Source organism: Gadus chalcogrammus, chromosome 4, assembly GCF_026213295.1.
Source record: "Gadus chalcogrammus isolate NIFS_2021 chromosome 4, NIFS_Gcha_1.0, whole genome shotgun sequence".
Taxonomy (NCBI): Eukaryota; Metazoa; Chordata; class Actinopteri; order Gadiformes; family Gadidae; genus Gadus; species Gadus chalcogrammus.
The window spans coordinates 11,725,469-11,747,131 of NC_079415.1; the positions used below are offsets into that span (position 1 = coordinate 11,725,469).

Below are 21,663 nucleotides of genomic sequence, written 5' to 3' on the forward strand. Positions count from 1 at the left end.
ATTCATAGATATAACAATTAAATGTAGGTCTAAGGTACACCAATTCCTTAGATTTGTTACATATAGTGGTTCTTCTATCATATTTTTTTCCAAGAATATATTTTCAATATAAAATATGAAACTATAACAAAAAAAACATTAAAAACAAAAGAAAAAATACCAACGCAGCGATGATCCTGTTTCTCTTACCTCCTGACCCACCGGTGACCCGCTGGGTTTGGAGCATTAGTTTCTGGCTCGTGTTTTCAAAGGCAGCCATACAACAGCTACAAGCACAGTGTTATCATCATCTGTGGTTTCTGTGGCGCCGTGGCCTATTGTTCTTCAGGGAACTCGACTCCCTCACCCCCATGTGTTCCTGGTTGTGGCTCTCTCCCTCACAGGGCTGTCCCTGTCCGTCCCCGGCCACTGTGACTTTGAGGCGGGCCTGTGCGGCTACACCCAGGACAAACGGGGGGACGCTGGCGACTGGATGTGGAGGAGGGGGTCCACCCCGACCTCCTACACCGGCCCAAGAGGAGACCACACCACGGGACTGGGTGAATACCCCGCCCTCACCACAGATCTATAGAGCAGTATAGTCAATGTTATTTGAGAATGAATGCTGTATATGATGGGGACAACATCTATAGAACAGTATAGTAAATGTTATTATTCTACTTCATTTAAGAATGCTAGATTCTGATTGGCTGGGTGGGGTGCATTAATCCGGCATATTGCCCGCTGACTTGTCGGTTCTACTTGCTGCTGACTGAGCACAGTAGATCAATACGCCGCTTGTATCGTTTTCTACACATACATTAAAAAAAAAATCCATTTCCAAAAATGATTTGGAATAAGGAGTGCATGTTTGATCGATCGTCATTAAAGCTGACTTGATACGAATTTAGCAACTACATTATTAAACTAGTGATCAGATGCAGCCTTGTGTGGTTGCTATAGAAACGAGTTACCTACAGCTGAGCTAACGTTATTCAACGTAGTTCTAAAGGGAACTATTTTTCGAGGGAGATGAACTTAAACAGAGTATACATTTAATAATGTATACTCTGTTTCGACTTCGTCTCGGGCGGTAAGCCGTCCACGAGCCGGGCATATCAAACTGTTTATTGCCCTGCCTCTCTGTGATTATTCCTTACTTGATGAATGATGCTGTATGTGTGATGGGGACAACATATATTTGAAACAGTATAGTACATGTGTTTATGACCCGATGCTGTTTATCTGACAGGGACAACAGATCTTTAGAACATGGCTTGGTTGGGACAGGTTATGCAGATCTATCGGACAATATAGTAAAGGAGTGAACGCTGCACATGTGACAGGGACCTATAGGAGAGAAGCGTAAATGTTATTTATGAATGGATGCGGTATATGTGACACTGACAGGGACAACAGATGCATAACACGTGGTAATTTATGAATGAACTCTGTCCCACCACAGGCTACTACTAAACATGGAGGTGTCTCCCATGCTGTTATTTATGGATGAACTCTGTGTGACCAAGTGTTACGACTAAACATGAAGGCGTCTCCCATGCTGTTATTTATGAATGGAGGCCACTCCCACGCTGTTATCATGAATGACCACTGTGTCCCCACCAGGCTACTACATGTACATGGAGGCTTCCCCCATGATGCCGGGACAGGGCGTGAGGCTGCGTTCGAGGGCCCTGCGGGGGACCCACCTCCCCAAGTGCCTGAGGTTCTTCTACCACATGTACGGCTCGGGGGTCGGGGAGCTGCGCGTGCACCTGGCCCGGGACGGGGAGGACACGTTGCTATGGAAACGTGCGGGGGAGCAGAGCGTGGCCTGGCTGCGTGCCGTCGTGGAGTACCACTCGGACTATCAGCATCAGGTTCAATATATATATCTAATATGTATAATAATAAATATAACATATATCACCTCATCAGCATCAGGTACATTATAATAAAGAAAAAATTAAAATTTGAAGAAGAATATTGTATTGATATAGATACAAATAGAAAGGTTAATCCCGTTTTTAACATAATGGCAACATAAAACATATTAAGGTGTACCTCAACAGGTGGGTCACAGCACGGTAGAGTTTGGGACCCCTCCTCAATGCACTGCTAGCTCAGAGAGCTGGGGTCATCTCTCCCTATGCTGCCCACAAAGTGACACTTTAACATGGCTGACCATGGGGGCTGTACATTGTTCATTCAACACACAAAGTGCAGTGAGCCTATAGGGAGGGTCTGACCGGACCACAGGTGTTAAACATGCTTTTATTGACTCCCTAGATCGTGTTCGAGGCCACCAGAGGTTCATCAGTGAGAAGTGACATCGCAATTGACGACATCGTCTTTGAGAACGGACCCTGCAAAGGTGACTCACAACAAAGAACCACCCAAATTATAGCCTCAAATCACTAATATGTATGTGTAGGCCAATTTGTATTATTCAAGTATGTTGTAATTTCCATCATTTTTATCCACATTTTCTTTTTCCTCCTAATAGAAATCGAGATCCATGTGGCAAACGGAAGCTCAAACGAGATCGAGTAGACTGGAGAGAGGAGACGAAGTCGGGGGAGAAATGGAAACCTAGGGATGCATGAGCCTGAAGAGTTTTGCACATGACGGACAAATCATTGTTTCTAGCTACTGACCCTTCTGGGTGACAAGCAAACGTTGTAAATGTTGTTCATGCCGAGCTGAACACAGTAAGCCAAAGCATTCATAAGCGTGTTGAGGACGAACCCGTCCTTTCGCCGGGTAGATTAAGCTGTTTAGTGCACAAACTCTTTCTTTTAATTTAGTCATAGTAAGTATTCCCTTCTGCATTGTAACCACTGAGGCCAGTGAGGGTGTGTTTAACTGTGTGTTTGAAGATGCATTAGATTAATGCTCCTTGCTTCAATAAACATGATTGTTACTCAACCCCAATGTCAGATGATTTTCCTTACTCCTCCTTCCTTACTTATTCTTGCCAAGTTGTAAAAACAGACCACCAAAACAGACATAGACGGCCAAATTTAGATGTGTTTTGTAACAACGGCCAGTGAACTTCCTGTGAGCATGGTCCACCAAGTCCTCCATGCTGGGAGTAAGCCACACATCTGTTACTCTTTGAGCGTTCCTACAGTGTGTGCCATCAATAACACGTGCCATCCAGACGCCTGTTTATCCTCTGAACAGACACAAAGTTTAATGTCAAAAGACTGAGATTTATCTCAATGGAGTTCCCAAAACCTTTAGATCCCATCGTCAGGGTTCAAGACAATTCTAATTGACATGATTTGCCTTTGAATTTCTTAGTAAACAATACGATTTTTACCAGCGCAGATATTGCACTGAATGGGCTGCAACGTGGAAATAGGCGAAGCCTTTCACTATTTCACCCACGGCTGTTATCTTGACCAGCTACTGACTGTATGTCGACGTGGCATCTTCAGTTCCTTCTTCATAAGCGCGCTAGACTTAACCTTCCTCCAGTTGCAATGCCACGGTCTGGCCGCTCTGCCGTGAGACCGACGAGTCAGAAGAGAAAAGATAGTCTCTGGTAACGTGGCAGCAGTGATGTGCCTGCCATGGTTAGTTCGTGCCACGGTCCACTCTACCCAATAGACATGCAGCTCTGTTCTGTGAAGCGCAGCGCACACAAGATGCCAGATCTGTACACAGGAAGTTCAAAGTTCAGCTCTGCAGAATCCAAAGTGTAGAGAAATGAATAAAAATCACAGCAACGGCGGGGTTAAAATCGGTATACTCGGTTTATTTTACAAGAAAACACAAACATAGACATTTTAGTGAGCGAAAAAAGAAAAAGAACTCTCAGAGATAAACAAAGCGAGTTGTACTTTGGTCCGCGTTCCCTGGGCTACATGATACAAGTCCCGTCCTTCAGGCACTGCACGCTCTCCATCTGCTGCGTCATGGCCAGCACCTCGTGGAAGCCGCTGCTCAGGCCCGACATGTGCTGGAAGTAGGCCTCCTTCTCCACCTGCACCGACAGGTTGTTCACCCCGGCGTCCTTCAGCACACTCGTCACCTGGGCAACCACACACAAACAACCAGCATGTAGCTCATAGCTGCTTAAGAATGAGCGAGGAGGCTTAACTTGTTGCTAGGGACCTCCTTTGTGGAGATGCATCATGAAGTGAGGCAGCCTCACCAGGTAGCATCCCATGACTAGCCCAAACTAAGTCACGTTTGTGTTGTGCGTCTATTTAGCATGGGGAGTCACTATAAGAACTAAGATTTTTTTTCTTGAAAACAATTACTTAAAATAACTATGTGAAATGACATACGACAGCAGTCATATAAAGTCTGATTGAAAAATGTATTAACGTGGTTATAGCATACAGGTGTATGGAAATTAAAAAATCAAGCGGACAAGTTACATGCCAACCATCAAGTGAAAACTAGGTGCCTTTAGGATGCTTCCTACTGAACCAGGACATATGTGGCATAATTCATATATTTGCCACGGACTTTGACAAAACTGATATTGCTAAGGGATGTTTTAGTGAGGCCAGGAAAGGCAGTTACGATGGGTTGATCCTGGGTTTACATCATCAAGGGCTTTTAGAACAGTAAACCCGATGCACATGGACCAGTTCGTACCTGCTGTATGACCCTCTGCTCCAACACCTCCGCCATCACCTGGATGTGAATGGTCCCGGCCACCATGCTGGCCGAGTGCCTCCAGAAGTGAGCGTCTCGGTAGGATAGGACTCCGTCGATCTTCTCCACCTACAGCGGGTCGGGGTCAACAGATGTTCAGTTGGGACTCAGATACGGGAATCCTCTAACACAATAGGATTACTAATGGAATTCAATATATTGCGCCTTTGTCTTGGGGAATAACGTCTTGGGGAATAACGTCCTATCAATCGATGACATCTGCCTTATTTAACTAGATCGCCTGACATCTGGGACCTTTTGTACAGGTCATACACACGCACACATGTTATCCAATACGCCCAAATTCGACCAATCACAACAAAGTGCTCATGAAAACATATCTCCCCCCCCCACACACCCTGCCGAGGCGATTGCAATGTAGAGCTAATCGGTCGGGGAGGCCTCAAGTATACAACCATCTGAGGTCTTTGTAGCTGGGAGCAGCAGCGCCTACGTCAGAGACCCATGGCCCCTCCCTGGTCTCCCCCTGGTCTCCCCACTGGTCACCCCCCTGGTCTACCCCTGGTCTGGAGGTCCCCCCCTCGCTGACCTTGGCCAGCGCGTGGTCCAGCTCCTTCTCGTGCTCGGGCGGGGCCCGCAGGACCAGCACCTCACAGGCGTCCTTGATGAGCGGGATGACGCTGAGGAAGATGAGCACGGCGATGAAGAGCGAGCAGATGGGGTCGGCGATCAGCCAGCCGAACTGGTTGATGAGCAGGGTGGAGATGATGACGCCCACGCTGCCCAGCGTGTCCGCCAGCACGTGGAGGAACACACCTGGAGGGGGGGGGGGGGGGGGGGGCAGGGGATTGGGTAGAGAGAGAACTTGTTCGATGGGCGTCTCCACGTAAAGCGCACCGGCAGATTTTTCATTGTTAACTAGTTCGATAGTTAATTGTTAGCAAGCTTGATTGTAATTTCCTATCCGTTTAGATTTTTCATTTCTATTTAGCTTGATTTGTCAGTTGTTTAAAAGGTGACATATTATACCACCAGGTATGAGTTATGAAAATCTGCCTCTTCTGACATCACAAGTGGGCGTGTCCAGATAGATCAGTCTAACAGCTCAGCCAGTGGACTGTAGCAAAAGTTGCTCATCTATCCGTCATACATCTAGGTGGACACGCCCACTTGTGATGTCAGAAGAGGCCGATTTTCAAAACAGCTTGTAACGGCTGATCACACTCACACGGTGGTATAATATGTCACCTTTAAAAAGCTTGATTGTAAACTCTTAACTTACGTAAAAACTGGTTCATCAATTAAACGATTGCCTGTAAGATGGGCTGCATTCTTGGTAATATTAACACTCATTCTAATCATTGTGTTGCTCCTTTCCCTGTGTTTTGCCTTCGCCTTCTCCGATGTCAACGGCCCTCAAAACACAGATGTCTCTTAAGCCATGAAATGCAAACATGACTGTTCCACCTTGTCATATCCCGCCCCCACAGTCATTCCTTATCTACGCGACTTCCTCGACTGCCAAGCTAAACTCAGTGTGGTGACATCAACTTGGACGGCCTTTCTCAACAGCTTATCGCCTCTACCTTCCCTCATGTAACACCCCCGTGTTACAGGCCGGCACACAGCTGGAGAGCATACCAAGTGACATTTAGGATCATTGTTATATTATACGTCATAACAGATAAGCAAAACATAGGCTTGGGGCCATTCCACAGCTATCATGTCTATAAGTAATTATATTACACAAAATTAAATTCAATATAGAGATTGATTCTGATAACACAAAATGATTCTGATAACACAAAATTGGAAACGTTCTTTCTCAGCATGGTGAGAGTCAAAGGTCACCCAATAGGATGAACCGATTCCACCAAGTCTTCCGGTGGGCTCGTGTGTCGACCAATCACCTCTCATGTTGGCGTTCATCCCTCCGCCCCCGCCTCCGTGAGCGTGCCCGTGGCTGCCGTGAGCGTGACCGTGGCCGCCGTGAGCGTGCCCGTGGCCGTGCTCGTTGTGGGAGTGGCCGTGGTCGCTTGACGGACAGCTCTTGGCGGCGCCGTGCGAGTGGGCGTGGCTAAAGGCACAGATGCCAACCAGGTTGACGAGGAGGCCTCCCACCGACACCGGCTGTTGGGGGAAGGGGGGGGGGGTGGAGATGGAGAATGATTCAAACGTACAACAAACGGGCGTGTTCGGAGCGGGGAGCAGCAGCTACAGGCCATCACTCATAGCTGGCGTGTTTTGCCAGTCTGAGTGCATACAACACAATCACAACACAATTACAACGTCACAATGTGGAACAGACCAAAATGATATACAATTACGCAAGATGATATACAATCAACAAATATGTGATTTGGGGTCATATTTTGCAGCGAGGTTTTTAGAACGTAAACATGTGACTGACTTGTGAAGTTCCAACTGCTGCTGATTGTGGATTGAAAAACAATGCGTGTACTGTTGTCCTTCCTCTGGTGCGTGCGTTGCGGTCGATACGAAGGCAGGAGCAGCCGAGGCCTTTACCGTGAGCATGTCCGTGTTGATGTTGGGAGGGTCGAAGAGCCGCGACACCGACTCCACGAACACGAAGAAGGCGATCACCATGAGGAACAGCCCGTTGATGAAGCCAGACAGGATCTCCACGCGGCCGTATCTGCGGGCGGGGAAGGAGGGTGGAGCGGGGTTAACCAAACAATACGGACGGGAATAACGCACGTTGTTTTTTTTTTAGGAGTTTTAAATCTCTTGCAGTCGTGATTGCTTTCTAAACGATGTGACAGTGCGTGCCTTTTATTTTTATATGATGGTATAATTCCTCGCCCTTGCAGTGAATCATGCAGATCATTATTCAGGGCAAACGGGTACACAAAGGAAATTGGCACCATGGACATGGTAACAAATCTGGAAGCTGTGTCTGCGAGCGTATATGAAAGAGTCATTAAATAAGGATTTTGGTCCATAGACGAGCATTCAACCCCCGCCCTTGATGGACCAAATATGGATCTGCAAATAATCTCCAAGCAACAACCGCGCCCATAAGGTGAAATAGAAGGCTTCATGCTGAGGTCACACACGCTATGTCCATATCGTTCATAGTCTAAAGTTGTCAATGTTGGACCCGATCTAGAGGTTAAAGGTCCCATGACATGAAAATCTCACTTTATGAGGTTTTCTAACGTAAATATGAGTTCCCCTAGCCTGCCTATGGTCCCCCAATGGCTAAAAACTTGCGTTTGGTGTAAAACGAGCACTAGCTGTTCTGCTCGCCTTTGAAAAAACGGAGGCTCAAGTGCGCTGATTTGGAATGTCTGTATTCATGACGTCATCAGGAATCTCAGCTCCTCCCCTTACTCTGCCTGGCCCGCCCAGAGACGTTGGCCCGCCAATGAGACTCGACCGTGCGAGCGCCACTTGTGTGTGTGTGTGTGTGTGTGTGTGTGTGTGTGTGTGTGTGTGTGTGTGTGTGTGTGTGTGTGTGTGTGTGTGTGTGTGTGTGTGTGTGTGTGTGTGTGTGTGTGTGTGTGTGTGTGTGTGTGTGTGTGTGTGTAACGCAAGTGTTTCTTGTCGATTCTTTGACGTGTCTTGTATTTCCACAACAAGACTGTCGTGGGGGTTATCTGAGCCATGGTTGAGAAGGAATTGGGGGAAAGGAACTTTGGCTTTGACTGGCTGAAGTACATGAACTGCGACATGCCGCCGGTTGCCGCGAGGCACCATCGCCCGGCGGCGGGCAGCCGGCAGCAGGCAGCGCCCGGTTCAGTCGACTTCAGGTTGATGTGAAAGTGGAAGAACCAGAGACGTTGCAGAACCCGACAAAGTCGTTTGTGATTCATAATATCGTCTGGAGGCGCACACAGCTTTTGGCCGTGATAATATGTATTAAATGATATAGATTTCTATGTATTATATGATATTATTTAGATATAGAGCTCCAGGACTGTAACGCAAGTGTTGTACACTTCCTTATTATTGGGATAACCGTTCTGCTTTTGGTGTTATGGCGCATAACACGTCGGACTCTCGTCTCTGGTATTTCTACAACGAGACTCGTATTGGGGGTTATCTCAGCCATGGTTGAGAAGGAATTGGGGGAAAGGAACTTTGGCTTTGACTGGCTGAAGTACATGAACTGCGTCATGCCGCCGGTTGCCGCGAGGCACCATCGCCCGGCAGCGGGCAGCCGGCAGCAGGCAGCGCGCGGTTCAGTCGACTTCAGGTTGATGTGAAAGTGGAAGAACCAGAGACGTTGCAGAACCCGACAAAGTCGTTTGTGATTCATTATATCGTCTGGAGGCGCACACAGCTTTTGGCCGTGATAATATGTATTAAAAGATATAGATTTCTATGTATTATATGATATTATTTAGATATAGAGCTCCAGGACTGTAACGCAAATAACACTTCCTTGTTATTTGGATAACCGTTCTGTCGGACTCTCGTCTCTGGTATTTCTACAACGAGACTCGTATTGGGGGTTATCTCAGCCAAGGTTGAGAATGAATTGGTGGGAAGGAACTTTGGCTTTGACTCCCTCAAGAACATGAACCACGACATGGAGGAGAAAGGGATTGTTGGCGGCGAATGTCTCCAGCTTGAGACCCGCTGAGGGACTGTGTGCGCCTCGCCATTGCGATACATCCACTGTAAACAGAGCGCATGGTACCGCGGCTGCAAGCTGCTCAGGGCCACACCCCCACCCTCCTCCTTGACACGCCTCGCTCCTCCTCATTTGCATTATAGCTACAGACACCAAAACAGCGCATTTGGGGGAAGCTCAATGTGCGACTGGCTCGGAGTGGCTGTAACTCTGCACCACGGCTGAATTTCGGGAACGTCTTTGAATACTGTGTTAGTTGCCCACTAATACCTATATTCAAGAATACATAAAATAGCATGTCATGGGACCATTAAAAAGTGAGGGAGGTTGTTTGTTGTACAACCCCCCCCCCCCCGTCCTCCACCCACCCGTAGGAGTAGATCTTGGTGGCCTTCCAGCGGGTCATGAGGGCGGCGAACAGACCCAGGACCAGCGCCGAGCAGTCGAACAGCATGTGGAAGCCGTCCGAGATGAGGCCCAGGCTGTTGGTCCACACGCCGTAGAAGAGCTCCACGAAGGTGAACGCCTGGGGGACGGGGAACACGCACAGGCCTTGTTTGGTTAAGACTGAGGGAGGAGGATTCTGGGTAGTCAGCGTCTGAGCCAAACAGATGGGCTATATCGTAGACACGCTATTGACAGAGAGAGGGAGGACTTTTACATTTGTCTACAATTTTTTTTTTTTTTTTTTTTCATGAGCAAAATCACAGGGAAAAACCCGGATTAAAGTCTGGCTTGCCTGCTGTACTATGCTTCCAAGACAAATGTGACAAAAAAAAATCTGTTTATATTTTCTTTGTTCTTGTATACAAATTAAGAGGGCGACCTCAAATCCTGGCCGACTCGTTAGAAAGACATTTAATCAGCCAGGTCTTTGATGGTCGTGTCGGGGACATTGTGGGTGTAACAACGGGACATTCCATTGGAGGCATGTGGGTGCTGAATGAGTGATAAATGCAGCTGTGGGAACTGGGAAACCCTGCCATTTGATTATATTTAAACCATGCAAAAGGCACAAACAATTTGGCCTAATTGAGCCACATACATAAACAAGCAATTTTGGGACTGCAAGCAGTGCCAGTGTGTCTCTACCAGTGTCTCTACCAGTGTGTCTCTACCAGTGTGTCTCTACCAGCGTGTCTCTACCAGCGTGTCTCTACCAGTGTGTCTCTACCAGTGTCTCTACCAGTGTGTCTCTACCAGTGTCTCTACCAGTGTGTCTCTACCAGTGTGTCTCTACCAGTGTGTCTCTACCAGCGTGTCTCTACCAGCGTGTCTCTACCAGCGTGTCTCTACCAGTGTGTCTCTACCAGTGTGTCTCTACCAGCGTGTCTCTACCAGCGTGTCTCTACCAGCGTGTCTCTACCAGCGTGTCTCTACCAGTGCCCGTCCAGTCCTACCAGGTTGAGACAGAGGAAGTAGAAGATCTGCCGGGAGTCGTACTCCTCCAGGATCTGCTTCAGGGACTCCTTGATGAAGCGGGGGAGGCTCTGAGAGGTGTGCTGCAGGGCGTCGCCCATGAAGTTGTAGAGCGGGGTGCCCTCGGGGGAGTAGCCCACCAGGGTGCCCTTCTGCCCCTTCCTGGAGGGCGCCGACAGGATGCTGGAGGCTGCAGCACGACCACAGCAGGAGAGATCATGCTCAAGTAGCCCGGAACCCAAAATCGTGTTCTTTAAGGTTTTGGTTTAAACGTGTTAGTGTGTCTTCTATGATCTGGACTTATCGCGTACTTGTGTAAATGTACTTATTGCAAGTCAATTTGAATAAAAGAGTCATTGTAAATTAACAATGTACCCAAATGTAAACACAAACATAGGGATCTATGCCATCTTTCTAACTGTTACTTAAATAATAGCATAATGCAGAAAGGTTTTTGTCTCGGCCGAACAGTTAGTGAAGGACTTTAGTAAAAGAAGGATGAGATTAAACCTGAACTTTGAAACACGTCCCATTAGCGGCCTCTAGTGGCTCGAGTTGTTGCCACATTGACACCTTTTTTTTCGCAAAGAATGTTAAGCCTCTTTGGTTGTCATGTGCTCAATTTGGAGGCTGACTGCTAGTCATTTTCTTTGGTTTAGACTAGTGGTCCACCTAACCACCGCCCGGGGGTTTGGTGAACCACCATTTAAGAGGAAAAGGAGGAGGAGGAAGAGGAAAGAGGAGGCGGCCCCCCGAGTACTGACCCAAGACGAAGATTACGGCGCTGACCACAACGCCCCCGGAGAGCACGTGCTCCGTGCCCCCGCGGCCGTGCAGGGGGGTCCGGACGGACAGCAGCCGGTCCGTGAAGGGGTGGCTCCAGAAGTGGGCGAGCAGCAGGGCGCTCAGGAAGAGGGCGGCGGTGCTGTAGCGAGCGCAGCGCGGCGCCTCCATCTTGGCGGCGCACACCGCCTCCACGTAGAACTCCAGGATCATCACCGAGAACACGATCAGGGCCAGGGGCAGGATGAGGCCCGACCACGACTCCACCTTGCTCTGCAAAAGGACCCCACAGTCAGGACCCTCGATTTGGATCGCTGTAGCGCTAGCATAGCCGCCAGGCGCTAGCTCACACAGGTTGTCCTTTAAAGAGTCTGTGAACTCCTTTTTACAGCAGAAATTCAAACGCTGGGAGATTCAAGAAAATGTGTTTAGTGATGATGACGATCCTAAAAGAGATATTACAAAAATCATACATGACGTATTATAAATATACCCCTACTCGAGCACTCCGCTCAAATACCTCAGCTCGACGCCTGGTACAGCCATCGCTAGGAGCAAGCAAAGGCTGCACAACAAAGTCACAACTCTTCCGTTTTTTGCACCGCAACGGGGAATTGAGCTCCCTACCGATATCATGCACGGTTCAACAGGCACACAGTGTCAAGGCTTCGAGGACGGGTCGTGGGGGGGGGGGGGGTGTGGAAGTGCAGGGTGACCAGGAGCAGCGCGGAGCCTACCTCGGTGGTGGCGGACAGCACGATGACCCAGGGCAGCAGCACGGCGCTGGACACCAGGTTGTCCAAGGCGTAGAGTCGCTTGGCCCCGCCCACCTCAACAGAGAGCTTCCTGGAGGCGGCGTGGAAGCCCACCTTCAGACACAGCGAGACCACCAGCAGCACCACCCCACCCTGGAGGGAGGTAGCACCATGAGGAGGGAGGGAGGAAAGAAATGTAAGGAGGGAAAATTTCGATCTGGAGAAAAGAATGTGATCGTGTTCGTCGCAAAGTTGCACGAGAAACATTTTCGTGCTTTTTCTCTGCCGGTACTTTCTGTTGCTTTTGAGAATTACTCACAATCATGTCCAAGGGTTAAATTGAAATGTTATCCGTTCTCTGCGTGAAGTTGAGCGCTTTCTCTGAGGCACTTGGCCCTCGTCACCAAGTGAGGGCCACGCCTTTACTTTTGCAGGCTCCTCGCCAGACTCACCTTGTGATCGGCCACACCAAGGAACGCGATGGCAGTGTAGAGGAAATGGGTGAGGGCACTGTCGTGGTGACCCTCCGCTGGTGAGAGACGGTCAAGGCACCAGAACAACACTGACGGGCACATTATGCAATGAACCGATCATTTGGAGATTTGCCCTTAATAAAAACAACAACAACAATCAAACAAGCGCGAGGATACGATGCTCCGCCATCTTGGCCATGAGGTCATCGTTGTCGAAGAGGAGGAGGCAGACCACAGCGATGATGAAGAGGGCAGCACCTCTGGTCTGGTAAGGGGCGAAACAGATGGAATCCATTTAGGAATGGCTTGTTGTTCCCTACAAAGCCCTGAACGGCAGGGCTTTGTAGGGAACAACAAGCCATTCCTAAATGGCTTTGTACAACTATAAGTCAGACATACTAAAGACAACATAACAAAACATGAATCAAATGATCGAAACAGGATTACCATCCATACATCCACATAAACATATACATGCCAGGTGGGGTCTTCCTTAGAACAATGCACTCAAAGCGCTGCACGGTACGGACGTGGTCTTACCTTGGAGGGTCCGCCCCCTGAGGTGGTGAAGAGCACTGCCAGCAGAGCGAGGACCACCACATCGCTGTGCTCAAACAGCAGCAATGTCCTGGAGGAGGAGAAACAGAGGCTCACCTTGTGGTAACTTATGGAGGGGTATGCATGCATTCACCATGACAACTGAATATCATTCATTTATAGGCCTCACCCCAACTGTATGTCATTTTTATATGTAAGGGGATAATTATGTAAGTTACAGTGTCTAGCCAGATGTAATGGGAAAATTAAATTTTCACTTTCTGTTTCTCTAACTGCCATTTGTTGGTATCTGCCGGTTTTACTGACCCCATGGGGAAGGTCGAGGAGCAAGGATCCCAACTCATAAGGCACGGCTACGTCCCCCCCTGTATGACATCCTAAGGAGGTCATCGATAGTTTACTGCCATCTGGTTAACCAATACTATAGTTTAATTAGGGGGCAGGTGATTGTATGTAACCCTAACCCTCGGATTAGTGATTGTATATTGTATTGTTTATTATTTAAATAAATTACCGAAATTGTTGTTCTAAGTTCGGATGACTCTTTATTCGTAAACAGTTAAGACAGAAACGATTGACGTGGTCCAAAATTCAATCGTTTCTGGACCACGTCAGAAACGATTGACGTGGTCCAAAACGTCCAAAAAGCCTTGTGTGGTTTTTTTGGACATGGTCCAAAAAAAGAAAAACCACACAAGGCACCATCTGCTAAGAGTTATTTTACAATTTTATGATGGAGAAAAATAACAATAAGATGAAGTTCTATTGCTTCACCAAATGCTCCCTTTGCTTGACACTGTAAACATGTCATCATCACACAGTCAAGGAACTAAATCGAATAACTGGTATATTTGTATGATAGTAAATACTATATATGCATAGTATAGAAATTATAAAAGCTTATAAACTAGGCTGGTTTTTGTAGCCTATTCTACAATTTTGCTACAATCAGTGGGATTGGACATTAATACAAGCAATGAATCTAGGCAGGTAGGTACCCCTCACACACATAAGAGCAGAGCTTCCTTTAGTTCCTTCATCTCAAGGTCTTATGGGAAGCAAATGACGGTTAAATTAATCGTACGGATGGGTTCTTCAGACCAAACCAAAAGCATGTTTGAACAATTTCTGGGGATAAACTTTTGGAAGTCTTCTGTGCCACCGCAGGGAAGCTTCTATTCTCTGATCCCTAGCAGATCCTACGTGTGAGCCAGAGTAGTACAGGTTGGTTAGTGGCAGGAACGTTACCTCAGCGGGCCACAGAGCGTGAGTCCGAAGAAACCCAGTAAGGAGATGATGCATCCTAAGACGGAATGTTTGAGTAGCTTTATCCACTGAGAGAAGACAAAGAGGAGAACAGAATCACTGGGCAGTTAATACCGAGATTTATAAATAAGCATAGCCTACGTCTTGTCCATAGCCGGAAGATATTTAAAAAGGGAGTGTAAAATAGCCAGTAACTAGACGATCAATGTAACAATTCCTTGATTCTTCAATGTCTATTAGTGATTAGTAATGATTTTATGTTGCTATCGGAGACTTATAATCTCAACAGACCTGTCTTTTTGAAATGGCTTTTCCAGAAGAGAAAGGCTTTTGAAAGAAAAGCAAAACCACTGCACTCCTGAAAGAAAGAAAAAACGTAAATGTAAGAATTCAAACGTCGGAATTTACATGCAAGGTCAAGTAATTGGGTAAAAGACTTAGTACATCAACAACCAAATGCAAATCGTCTACATCTGGCCTTACTTACCCTAATTTCAGTATGAAGATAAACTGGACAATATGGACAACTTTGAGAATGTCATATGACTCAAAGATCCCGACAGCTTTAAGGACTTTGGAGATGAGCAGTAAGATGATGTACCTTGTTAACCTGTGGAAAGAAAAATACAGGGGAAGCCAATCATATGCATGACCGAATGTTCATGCTATGACTCCCATGTTCAGTCTGGGAGTCAAACCGAATGTAGTCTGACATTACTTTGACAGGGCAACAATCATACCGGTTGGGAAAAACTGCCATGGTGGCTAAGATCCTATTTAGCATAAATGACTGACTGACAGACGGAATAGACATGGCTCTGCATATTATAATGTAAAATATACAATGGAAGACATGTCAACATTTCCCATTCATGATTACATTGTGCGACGTAATAGGTACAGGTTTGAGCTGGGTCGTAAACATACCTGGCATTGGGCACTTCAACCATTCCGAGTTTCCCACTAGAGAGAACATTGCTGCTGTACTTTTCATCCATCTTCACTCGTCTGGGAGCGGAACAGCTGGGAGGAATGGACTTCAACCAAAGCAGAATATCCTACAAAGTGTCCTCGTCTGTCCCAGAGATCCGATGCAGGGACGTCTTAAGGGACATTTCTAGAGCCTGCCGACTGATCTCCGGTCGCTCTACCAATGTGCATCATTTTAAAAGTAAATATCAGACTAATGTAGTGTATTACAACAAATCTAGTGTATTACAACTAATATTGACAGCATCTAGCTGCTGATTGTTAGCTGTGAGCTAGCTTACCATTGGAATATAACTCAAGTATGTTACCCAAGAAGTCCTCTCTACACTTGGAACTGAATGCCGATGGCAGCATTTACCTAGTTCAAACACAGACACAAATATAGTGTAAATCAACCATTTCTTTTAGCTGAACATAATCAGAGGCACCACAAAAATCTGAAAGAACAACATCTAGCTGGTCAGGCCAGACTTCCGGACACGGGGAAACGTGACACGTCACGACTGTGTGTTCGTGAAGGTTGCTCTTGCGCAGCCCATTTCGCTTGCGTAAAATGTTAGACGATAGAGCAGGACAGCTTTACGCATAAATCTTACTTTATTTTCCAAGTGACCAAAACCACACAGAATGAAAGACAAGGCATTAATTGTCTATTTGATAAACATTGCATTTAACACTTAACGGAGATATATATATAGATATATAGTAATAGGCATACAATAAGAAATAACAAATGCGTCTGCCTATCCTACTTTGCCAAACTCTTGAATTAAAAAAAAATCCTGACTTTATTTATTAGAAAAATTGTTTTATTCTATTGACCAATGTAATTTAAAAGGAACCAATCAAATCGACATAAAATGTATGCCATGACATTTTTAATTACAGCGAGAAATATTCTTTCAACTGAGTATTTTTGTATTTAACAGCCCACTCCATATTGCTGTACATTAAGAGCATTTTTTTTGTCCTTGTTGTGGTTTAGTAACCAGTGGTGAGGAAGAGTAAATAATCCAAAGTAGCCAGTTGACAAAGCATTCAGCCACACAGTTTATGCTGCCATCACTTAACCCATTAGGTCGAATTGAATGTGCATTAAATGGGTAAACCTAGTCTGCATAAAACATCAAGTTATTGTTTATTTGTGTTATAATGGGAAGAGTCCGGTCTAATTGCACTGGAAACGTTGTGGAGAGGAGCAATGGTAAATAAGGAGTAAACAAGATTACCAAAGTACAGGACTTTTTTTATGAGTTACATATTACATCTTAGTGAAGAACTTTGATATTTTCAGCATTAACATTTGCTCATTTTTTCCTTTTAATAGACACGACTATGACAGCGATCAGCAATAAATCCACGTCCACCAGTAGACCAGCAGCTGCGCTCTAGTTGGGTCCGCACAAACCCAGCAAGATCTTCTCCAAGTGGCCCTTGGTGTCATCCTGAAAATCACGGAATAATCAAAAGGATTAGAACATTTAAGGAAGGACTACGGTTTGTCCCCATGTCAATGTTATTTGTGTGGCCCTCAGAAAAAGCCCTCAATACCTTTTGTTTTCCAGGTTGAAAACAGTTACACTCGTCTCACACAATGTGTTGGTTAACATAATTTGTGTTTGACCAAACTTTACGAGTAGGGCAATCAGCATTGGTACCACAACATGCGTCACCGGCCAACTCAATTTATCCAGATTGCATTTCTTTTAATCTCGAGGCAGCAGTTCTTCTTGCCCTTTTACCACATTTAAAATGGCAAGGAAACACTTTATCAGGGAAGGAACCCAGAAGAGGGATCCCTCCTAGCTAGGCGTGCAGTAGGCTCCATGATGGGCAGATGGAGCGTCAGCAGCGTAAACAAGCAAAGCAAAGAAAATAGATCCGTACCAAGATGCACTGCTGCAGGGTCTTGCCGTACATCAGCTTGAACTCGGAGATGATCTTCTTCAGGTCCACCTCGGAGCGGGCCACTAGCACCCTCATCAGGGTGTCCTCACAGGTGCCGTGGCCCTGGCGGAGGGCACCAGTCACGGGTTAGAAGAGTCGCTTGACTAGTTCACCGTTTACCAACATATCGAGTATAATCGCACACAATTATTGAGCATGTCGATATTGGTCTTTACCTCCATTGCTTTGTGCAGTCTTTCAGCGAAGAAAGCAGGCTTGCTCCAGGAACACTTCACTAGACGCCAAAACATGCAACACTAATTCAATCGTAGGAAATACAGCAGGATATTTAAAAATGAAAGTATAGCTACCGCTCCAGATAGCTAGTCCCTTGGCAGGCATGCATAACATTGTAAAGTATCAAGGGATACCATTCAAACACTTGTTTGTATTGGTTACTGGCTGCAATTTGGCCTGCAGCTAACTTATTGAGCAGGTTTATATCAGGTATCTTGGTGTGAGACGGAAGGTTTTTCTTACCAATGTCAATGAGGCAGTCTTCAATGTCTCCCCTCAGCTCCATGTCAAGGGCCTTTGGTAGGTTCACGTCACTTATCTTGGAATAATGCTTAAAGGCTGAGGATTACACACGCAGATATGTAACGTTTAGATTGTAGATCATCAAATGAAGCAATACAAATGTAGCCATCCTATTTTATACTGTGGAAGGCATCGATTTGCCTGTTCATTGGCATGTCTAAATGTGTCCTGTGTTAATGGTACTGCAATTATTCAATTAAAAATGCAACTAGGTCATGTATGATCTTGATGCCCCTCTCCTGACGTAGGAAGGACCCTTGCAGCTGAACATCCATTTGCTCCGAGCCATTTCAACGGCTACGGTTTCATAAGACCTATCTGCTCTAATGTCCAGATCAGAATGCATCCATTTATTCATGTTTACATTTCAATCTTCAAATGCAATTCTCAAGTGACCGAAATGAGACAGTTGACGAAAACGACGTTTGTGTCATGTTCGCCGGGTTATACGTATAGTCCCGTATTCAGAGTGGATCCACTGGTTTGACTGGGCGTGGTAGAATCCACCGAGGCTGTGTTCAGACACAACTGGGAATGTTATGAGTCATCCATAACCGGTCAAAATAATACAAATCATGTTACCTGCAGATGTCTGTCATTGGTCATGCCTGTCGTTGGTCATGCCCGTCAAGTCCCTCCTTTGGTTTGCGTTCATCCCTCACCTAGCAACTCCTCTGCGTTCATCAAGAACCATAACCACGTTAAAACAATGCTTACTCTGGGTCAGCTGGGGCCCGCTGCGGGTGGTCAGGATGTCGATGAAGACCGAGATGTCGATATCTTTGTGTTCCTCGCCTGCTTCAAAGAGTTCCTGCAAAACAAAGACAAAACAGACCATTATGTCTGACCTAAAGAAATAAAAATAGTACGACAGCATTAAGAACATAAGATGGCATACCCTTGCATCCTTTTTGGCCAGTGCTAGGTCTACGATATGACCCTCATTTTTGTTGGCCTTCAACATGGCGTGCAGAGCCAAGGCAAAGTCCCCGTCGGTTTCACTGTCGATGACCTCTTCCATGGTCTGCCCGTACTCTGGGGGAGGGAGTGAGTTAAAGAAAATAAAAGTAACACCCAAGACATATTATCTGTGATCTATCTTTTGGAATAATCAAGTATTTTCGGTTTAATTAAAAAGACATTTGAGTTCTTGCCCTCCGTCATATTTTGATTTAATGAGATTTAAAAATTGTTTGAAAACCTAGTCCAAGGGTATGACATGATCCAAACATGATATGAAGTGAGGACAAGCCTTTGCAAAAATGCTGTCCAAACATATAGATAAGGAACACTGAAAAGCGGAGAGCTGTACCTTCTTTAAAAGCCTCTTGAAGCTCGCGAATCTGTTGATTTGTCCTGGATGCGAGAACTTCCACGATGACGTCTTCATTCGTGCCGAAACCCTGCACAGGTGAGCAACAAGGCGGTTAGAGACACGATAAAAGTGATCAAGTCAGAACGAGTTATTGTTGGACGTTATTCACCTTGGTGGCTTTCCTGATTATGAAGGCATCATACTGAGCAGGTGTCATGAGCAGAGCCAGAACAACATCTTCCAGGTGGGACCTTAGCTCAGATTTCAGCTCATCAGCCAGGGACTGGAACGGAAGAGCATTGAACAATATGAACCAAAAAACTTAAAAATGCACCTCAGAAAGTTAACCGCCCAAATTGGCCCAGTCGGCCCAGAATGCTTAAAAATGAAAAGCAATTATCAAGAAGGATGAATTGAGTGTTAAAAAACATTGCGTCATAGAAGAGAACTCCATTATTGCTGAAAAAGCACAGACATTGTGTCGCAAGTTTGTCAACTAGGACTTAGCTAAACGGCTGTTAAACCCTACAGCAGTGTACATCAGTCAGGAAGGGAAATGTCACCTTTCCAGTGTCGGCCTCGTAGGCCCTCTTGATCTCCTGCCGTTGTTCATTGCTTCTCTGCACAAGCACTGAGATGATCGTGTCTTCGTCCACATCTTGAAGAGCAAAAAGAACAAAGCATTAAGCCTCCTAGTATCCAGAAGCGGGCTGGGGGGATGCAATTCATTCTTAAACGACAAAAAACAAGTCGTGGTTCTTACTTCTGGAGTTGATGGCTTCCTCCAGGAAAATAACGTCCTTCCTTGGGTTGAAGTTCGGGTAAGGGGCGATGGTTCCGTGAAACTCTGGCTTCTTATGGGTCACCTGTGAAGATAGTTCAAAATTAGAACCTTGAATAACAGCAATTTAGCTCATGGGTATAACTAGCATGTGAAATGTCCACCAACTCTATAGAATTTATATAAATATAAAGAAGAATTTATATAATTCTTCTTTATATAAATTCTATGGAGTTGGCGGACATCTTCGATAACTCCACACACACATCCAGTCAGAATGCCTCTGTCATGTCATGTTAGAGGTGCATTTACATAGCAGTTAAAACTCCATTAAAGATTGTTTTCGTTTTTTTGTGTTTATTTGTATTCTTAACTGGTACTCACTTGGAACGAATCGTCCTCTTCAGAGTCCCTTTTACTGACGATATCTTTGAAGAACTTCTTGAAGAAAGTCATCTTGGCGTTTCTGAAATTAGAAACACATGGACTAATAAGATCCCTTTCACAGAGACATCGTCGTAGGACAAACACAGGTGCCCCTCATAATGTTAATAAGGTGTCTGCTCTTTTTATGAACCAGGGTGCGGTTTGAAGGCTAAACTAGTAAAGATATCCCACATTGACCATGGACCATTTGCCCTGGTCCATAAACAGGCTTTCAGGCTTCAATGTCAATGGACACTCTACAGAGGTCTGACATAGCAGGGCTGAGTAGACCCAGGTGTAGCCTGTAACTTTAATAATGAGTGCATTCCATTTTGTCATTGTTTACTTACTCAAATTAACCTCGCCTACATGCAAAAATGTATCCAACACTTTAAGCTTGTTACACTCAAGTATCATTTTAAAGATTTGAAGATAACTTTGATTTGCACTTTTGATCAGCATGACAGTTTCAAAGTACTTAGATACAAGGATGGACATGAAAATAACAAAGCACAGTCCAACATAATCCTCTACAATTGAAAATGAAAGCTTTGCATATAAAATAAAGGCTGCTATACTATAAAACCACATCAACAGAGAGACACGTTACACACACACATGCACACAAGAATAGTAGGAGCTTCTGTGTCAAAAGTTCAGATAATCAAGTCTCACCTGATGGCAGACCAATGGCAGAATGCAGATGAAGAATGTGGAGTACACTACCCAACGCGGGTTTCTGACTCCACCCACGTCAACCTGATGGGTAGGTTTGGGTGCAAATGGTTGTATCACATGCAAAACCGGTCCTTTGGAAGGCGAGGCAGTCCTTTGTTATTTCCTCAGAGTGAGCGAAGAATGTAACAATTACTGTGTTTCATTTTGGGATTTTTCACCCACTTAAAAAATATTAATTTTGAATTTAGGCTTTCAGTAAGCTTGCGGTCCATGGAAACACCTGACAGTGACCATAGGGATAGTTATATATCCCATCATGATACATCCACCTCCTGCTAGCTGAATGAAAGACTTGTATAATGCTGTTTCTATTTGGATCATTGCTGATGGGTTGCGGACCGGACACAAGACATTTTCAAGTGAAGATCTCGGAAAAGTTGGTTTCAGTCAGTCCAAGACGATATAAAACTCAAACCCAAACAAACAAAGTAATTGATGTTAAAATACGTCAAACTTTA

At 45.6% G+C, this 21,663-nt stretch overlaps 3 protein-coding genes across 5 annotated transcripts in view; 1 reads left to right on the forward strand and 2 right to left on the reverse strand.

Moving 5' to 3' along the window:
* LOC130380875 (MAM domain-containing protein 2-like) overlaps window positions 1-2,925 on the forward strand; it is a 16,766-nt gene extending 13,841 nt beyond the window's left edge. The window contains exons 12-15 of the mRNA XM_056588270.1: window positions 384-539; window positions 1,606-1,859; window positions 2,269-2,353; window positions 2,486-2,925. Of these exons, the coding sequence (XP_056444245.1) occupies window positions 384-539; window positions 1,606-1,859; window positions 2,269-2,353; window positions 2,486-2,532 (542 nt within the window). The 3' untranslated portion in view covers window positions 2,533-2,925. The remainder of the gene's footprint in view (window positions 1-383; window positions 540-1,605; window positions 1,860-2,268; window positions 2,354-2,485) is intronic.
* A 774-nt stretch (window positions 2,926-3,699) lies between these two features.
* Window positions 3,700-16,008, reverse strand: slc30a5 (solute carrier family 30 member 5). Its single transcript, XM_056588269.1, has 17 exons — window positions 15,740-16,008; window positions 15,396-15,615; window positions 14,956-15,078; window positions 14,760-14,826; window positions 14,451-14,536; window positions 13,185-13,272; window positions 12,822-12,909; window positions 12,624-12,700; window positions 12,154-12,324; window positions 11,398-11,689; window positions 10,615-10,823; window positions 9,583-9,740; window positions 7,141-7,270; window positions 6,525-6,744; window positions 5,204-5,430; window positions 4,594-4,722; window positions 3,700-4,018 (listed from the first exon to the last, which is right to left on the reverse strand). Exons 2-17 carry the CDS (start codon window positions 15,464-15,466, stop codon window positions 3,848-3,850), a joined length of 2,307 nt encoding a protein of 768 aa, XP_056444244.1. The 5' UTR covers window positions 15,467-15,615; window positions 15,740-16,008; the 3' UTR covers window positions 3,700-3,847.
* Window positions 16,009-16,064: 56 nt separating this feature from the next.
* LOC130381744 (annexin A1-like) lies at window positions 16,065-21,264 on the reverse strand. 3 transcript variants are annotated; one of them, XM_056589481.1, is made up of 12 exons: window positions 21,143-21,264; window positions 20,426-20,507; window positions 20,024-20,126; window positions 19,824-19,918; window positions 19,430-19,543; window positions 19,258-19,348; window positions 18,844-18,980; window positions 18,663-18,756; window positions 17,886-17,981; window positions 17,582-17,640; window positions 17,346-17,468; window positions 16,065-16,903 (listed from the first exon to the last, which is right to left on the reverse strand). In XM_056589481.1, exons 2-12 carry the CDS (start codon window positions 20,495-20,497, stop codon window positions 16,847-16,849), a joined length of 1,041 nt encoding a protein of 346 aa, XP_056445456.1. In that variant the 5' UTR covers window positions 20,498-20,507; window positions 21,143-21,264; the 3' UTR covers window positions 16,065-16,846. The 3 variants fall into 3 exon arrangements, with proteins under 3 accessions (XP_056445456.1, XP_056445455.1, XP_056445457.1); XM_056589480.1 differs by lacking the exon at window positions 21,143-21,264 and adding an exon at window positions 20,818-21,105; XM_056589482.1 differs by lacking the exon at window positions 21,143-21,264 and adding an exon at window positions 20,660-20,678.
* Window positions 21,265-21,663: the final 399 nt, after the last annotated feature.

Bases quoted from the DNA above. Each gene is read 5' to 3' on its own strand.
- LOC130381744 (XM_056589481.1), bottom strand. From the start codon at position 20,497: ATGACTTTCTTCAAGAAGTTCTTCAAAGATATCGTCAGTAAAAGGGAC. The intron at 19,544-19,823 runs GTGACATTTCCC...CTTCCGTTCCAG, and splicing joins ACGAGGCCGACACTGGAAAG to TCCCTGGCTGATGAGCTGAA. The intron at 17,641-17,885 runs GTAAGAAAAACC...TTTGGCGTCTAG, and splicing joins AGACTGCCTCATTGACATTG to TGAAGTGTTCCTGGAGCAAG.
- slc30a5 (XM_056588269.1), bottom strand. From the start codon at position 15,466: ATGGATGAAAAGTACAGCAGCAATGTTCTCTCTAGTGGGAAACTCGGA. The intron at 11,690-12,153 runs GTAGGCTCCGCG...GTCCTTTTGCAG, and splicing joins TGCTGTCCGCCACCACCGAG to AGCAAGGTGGAGTCGTGGTC. The intron at 9,741-10,614 runs GTAGGACTGGAC...CCCGTCCCCCAG, and splicing joins ACTTCCTCTGTCTCAACCTG to GCGTTCACCTTCGTGGAGCT.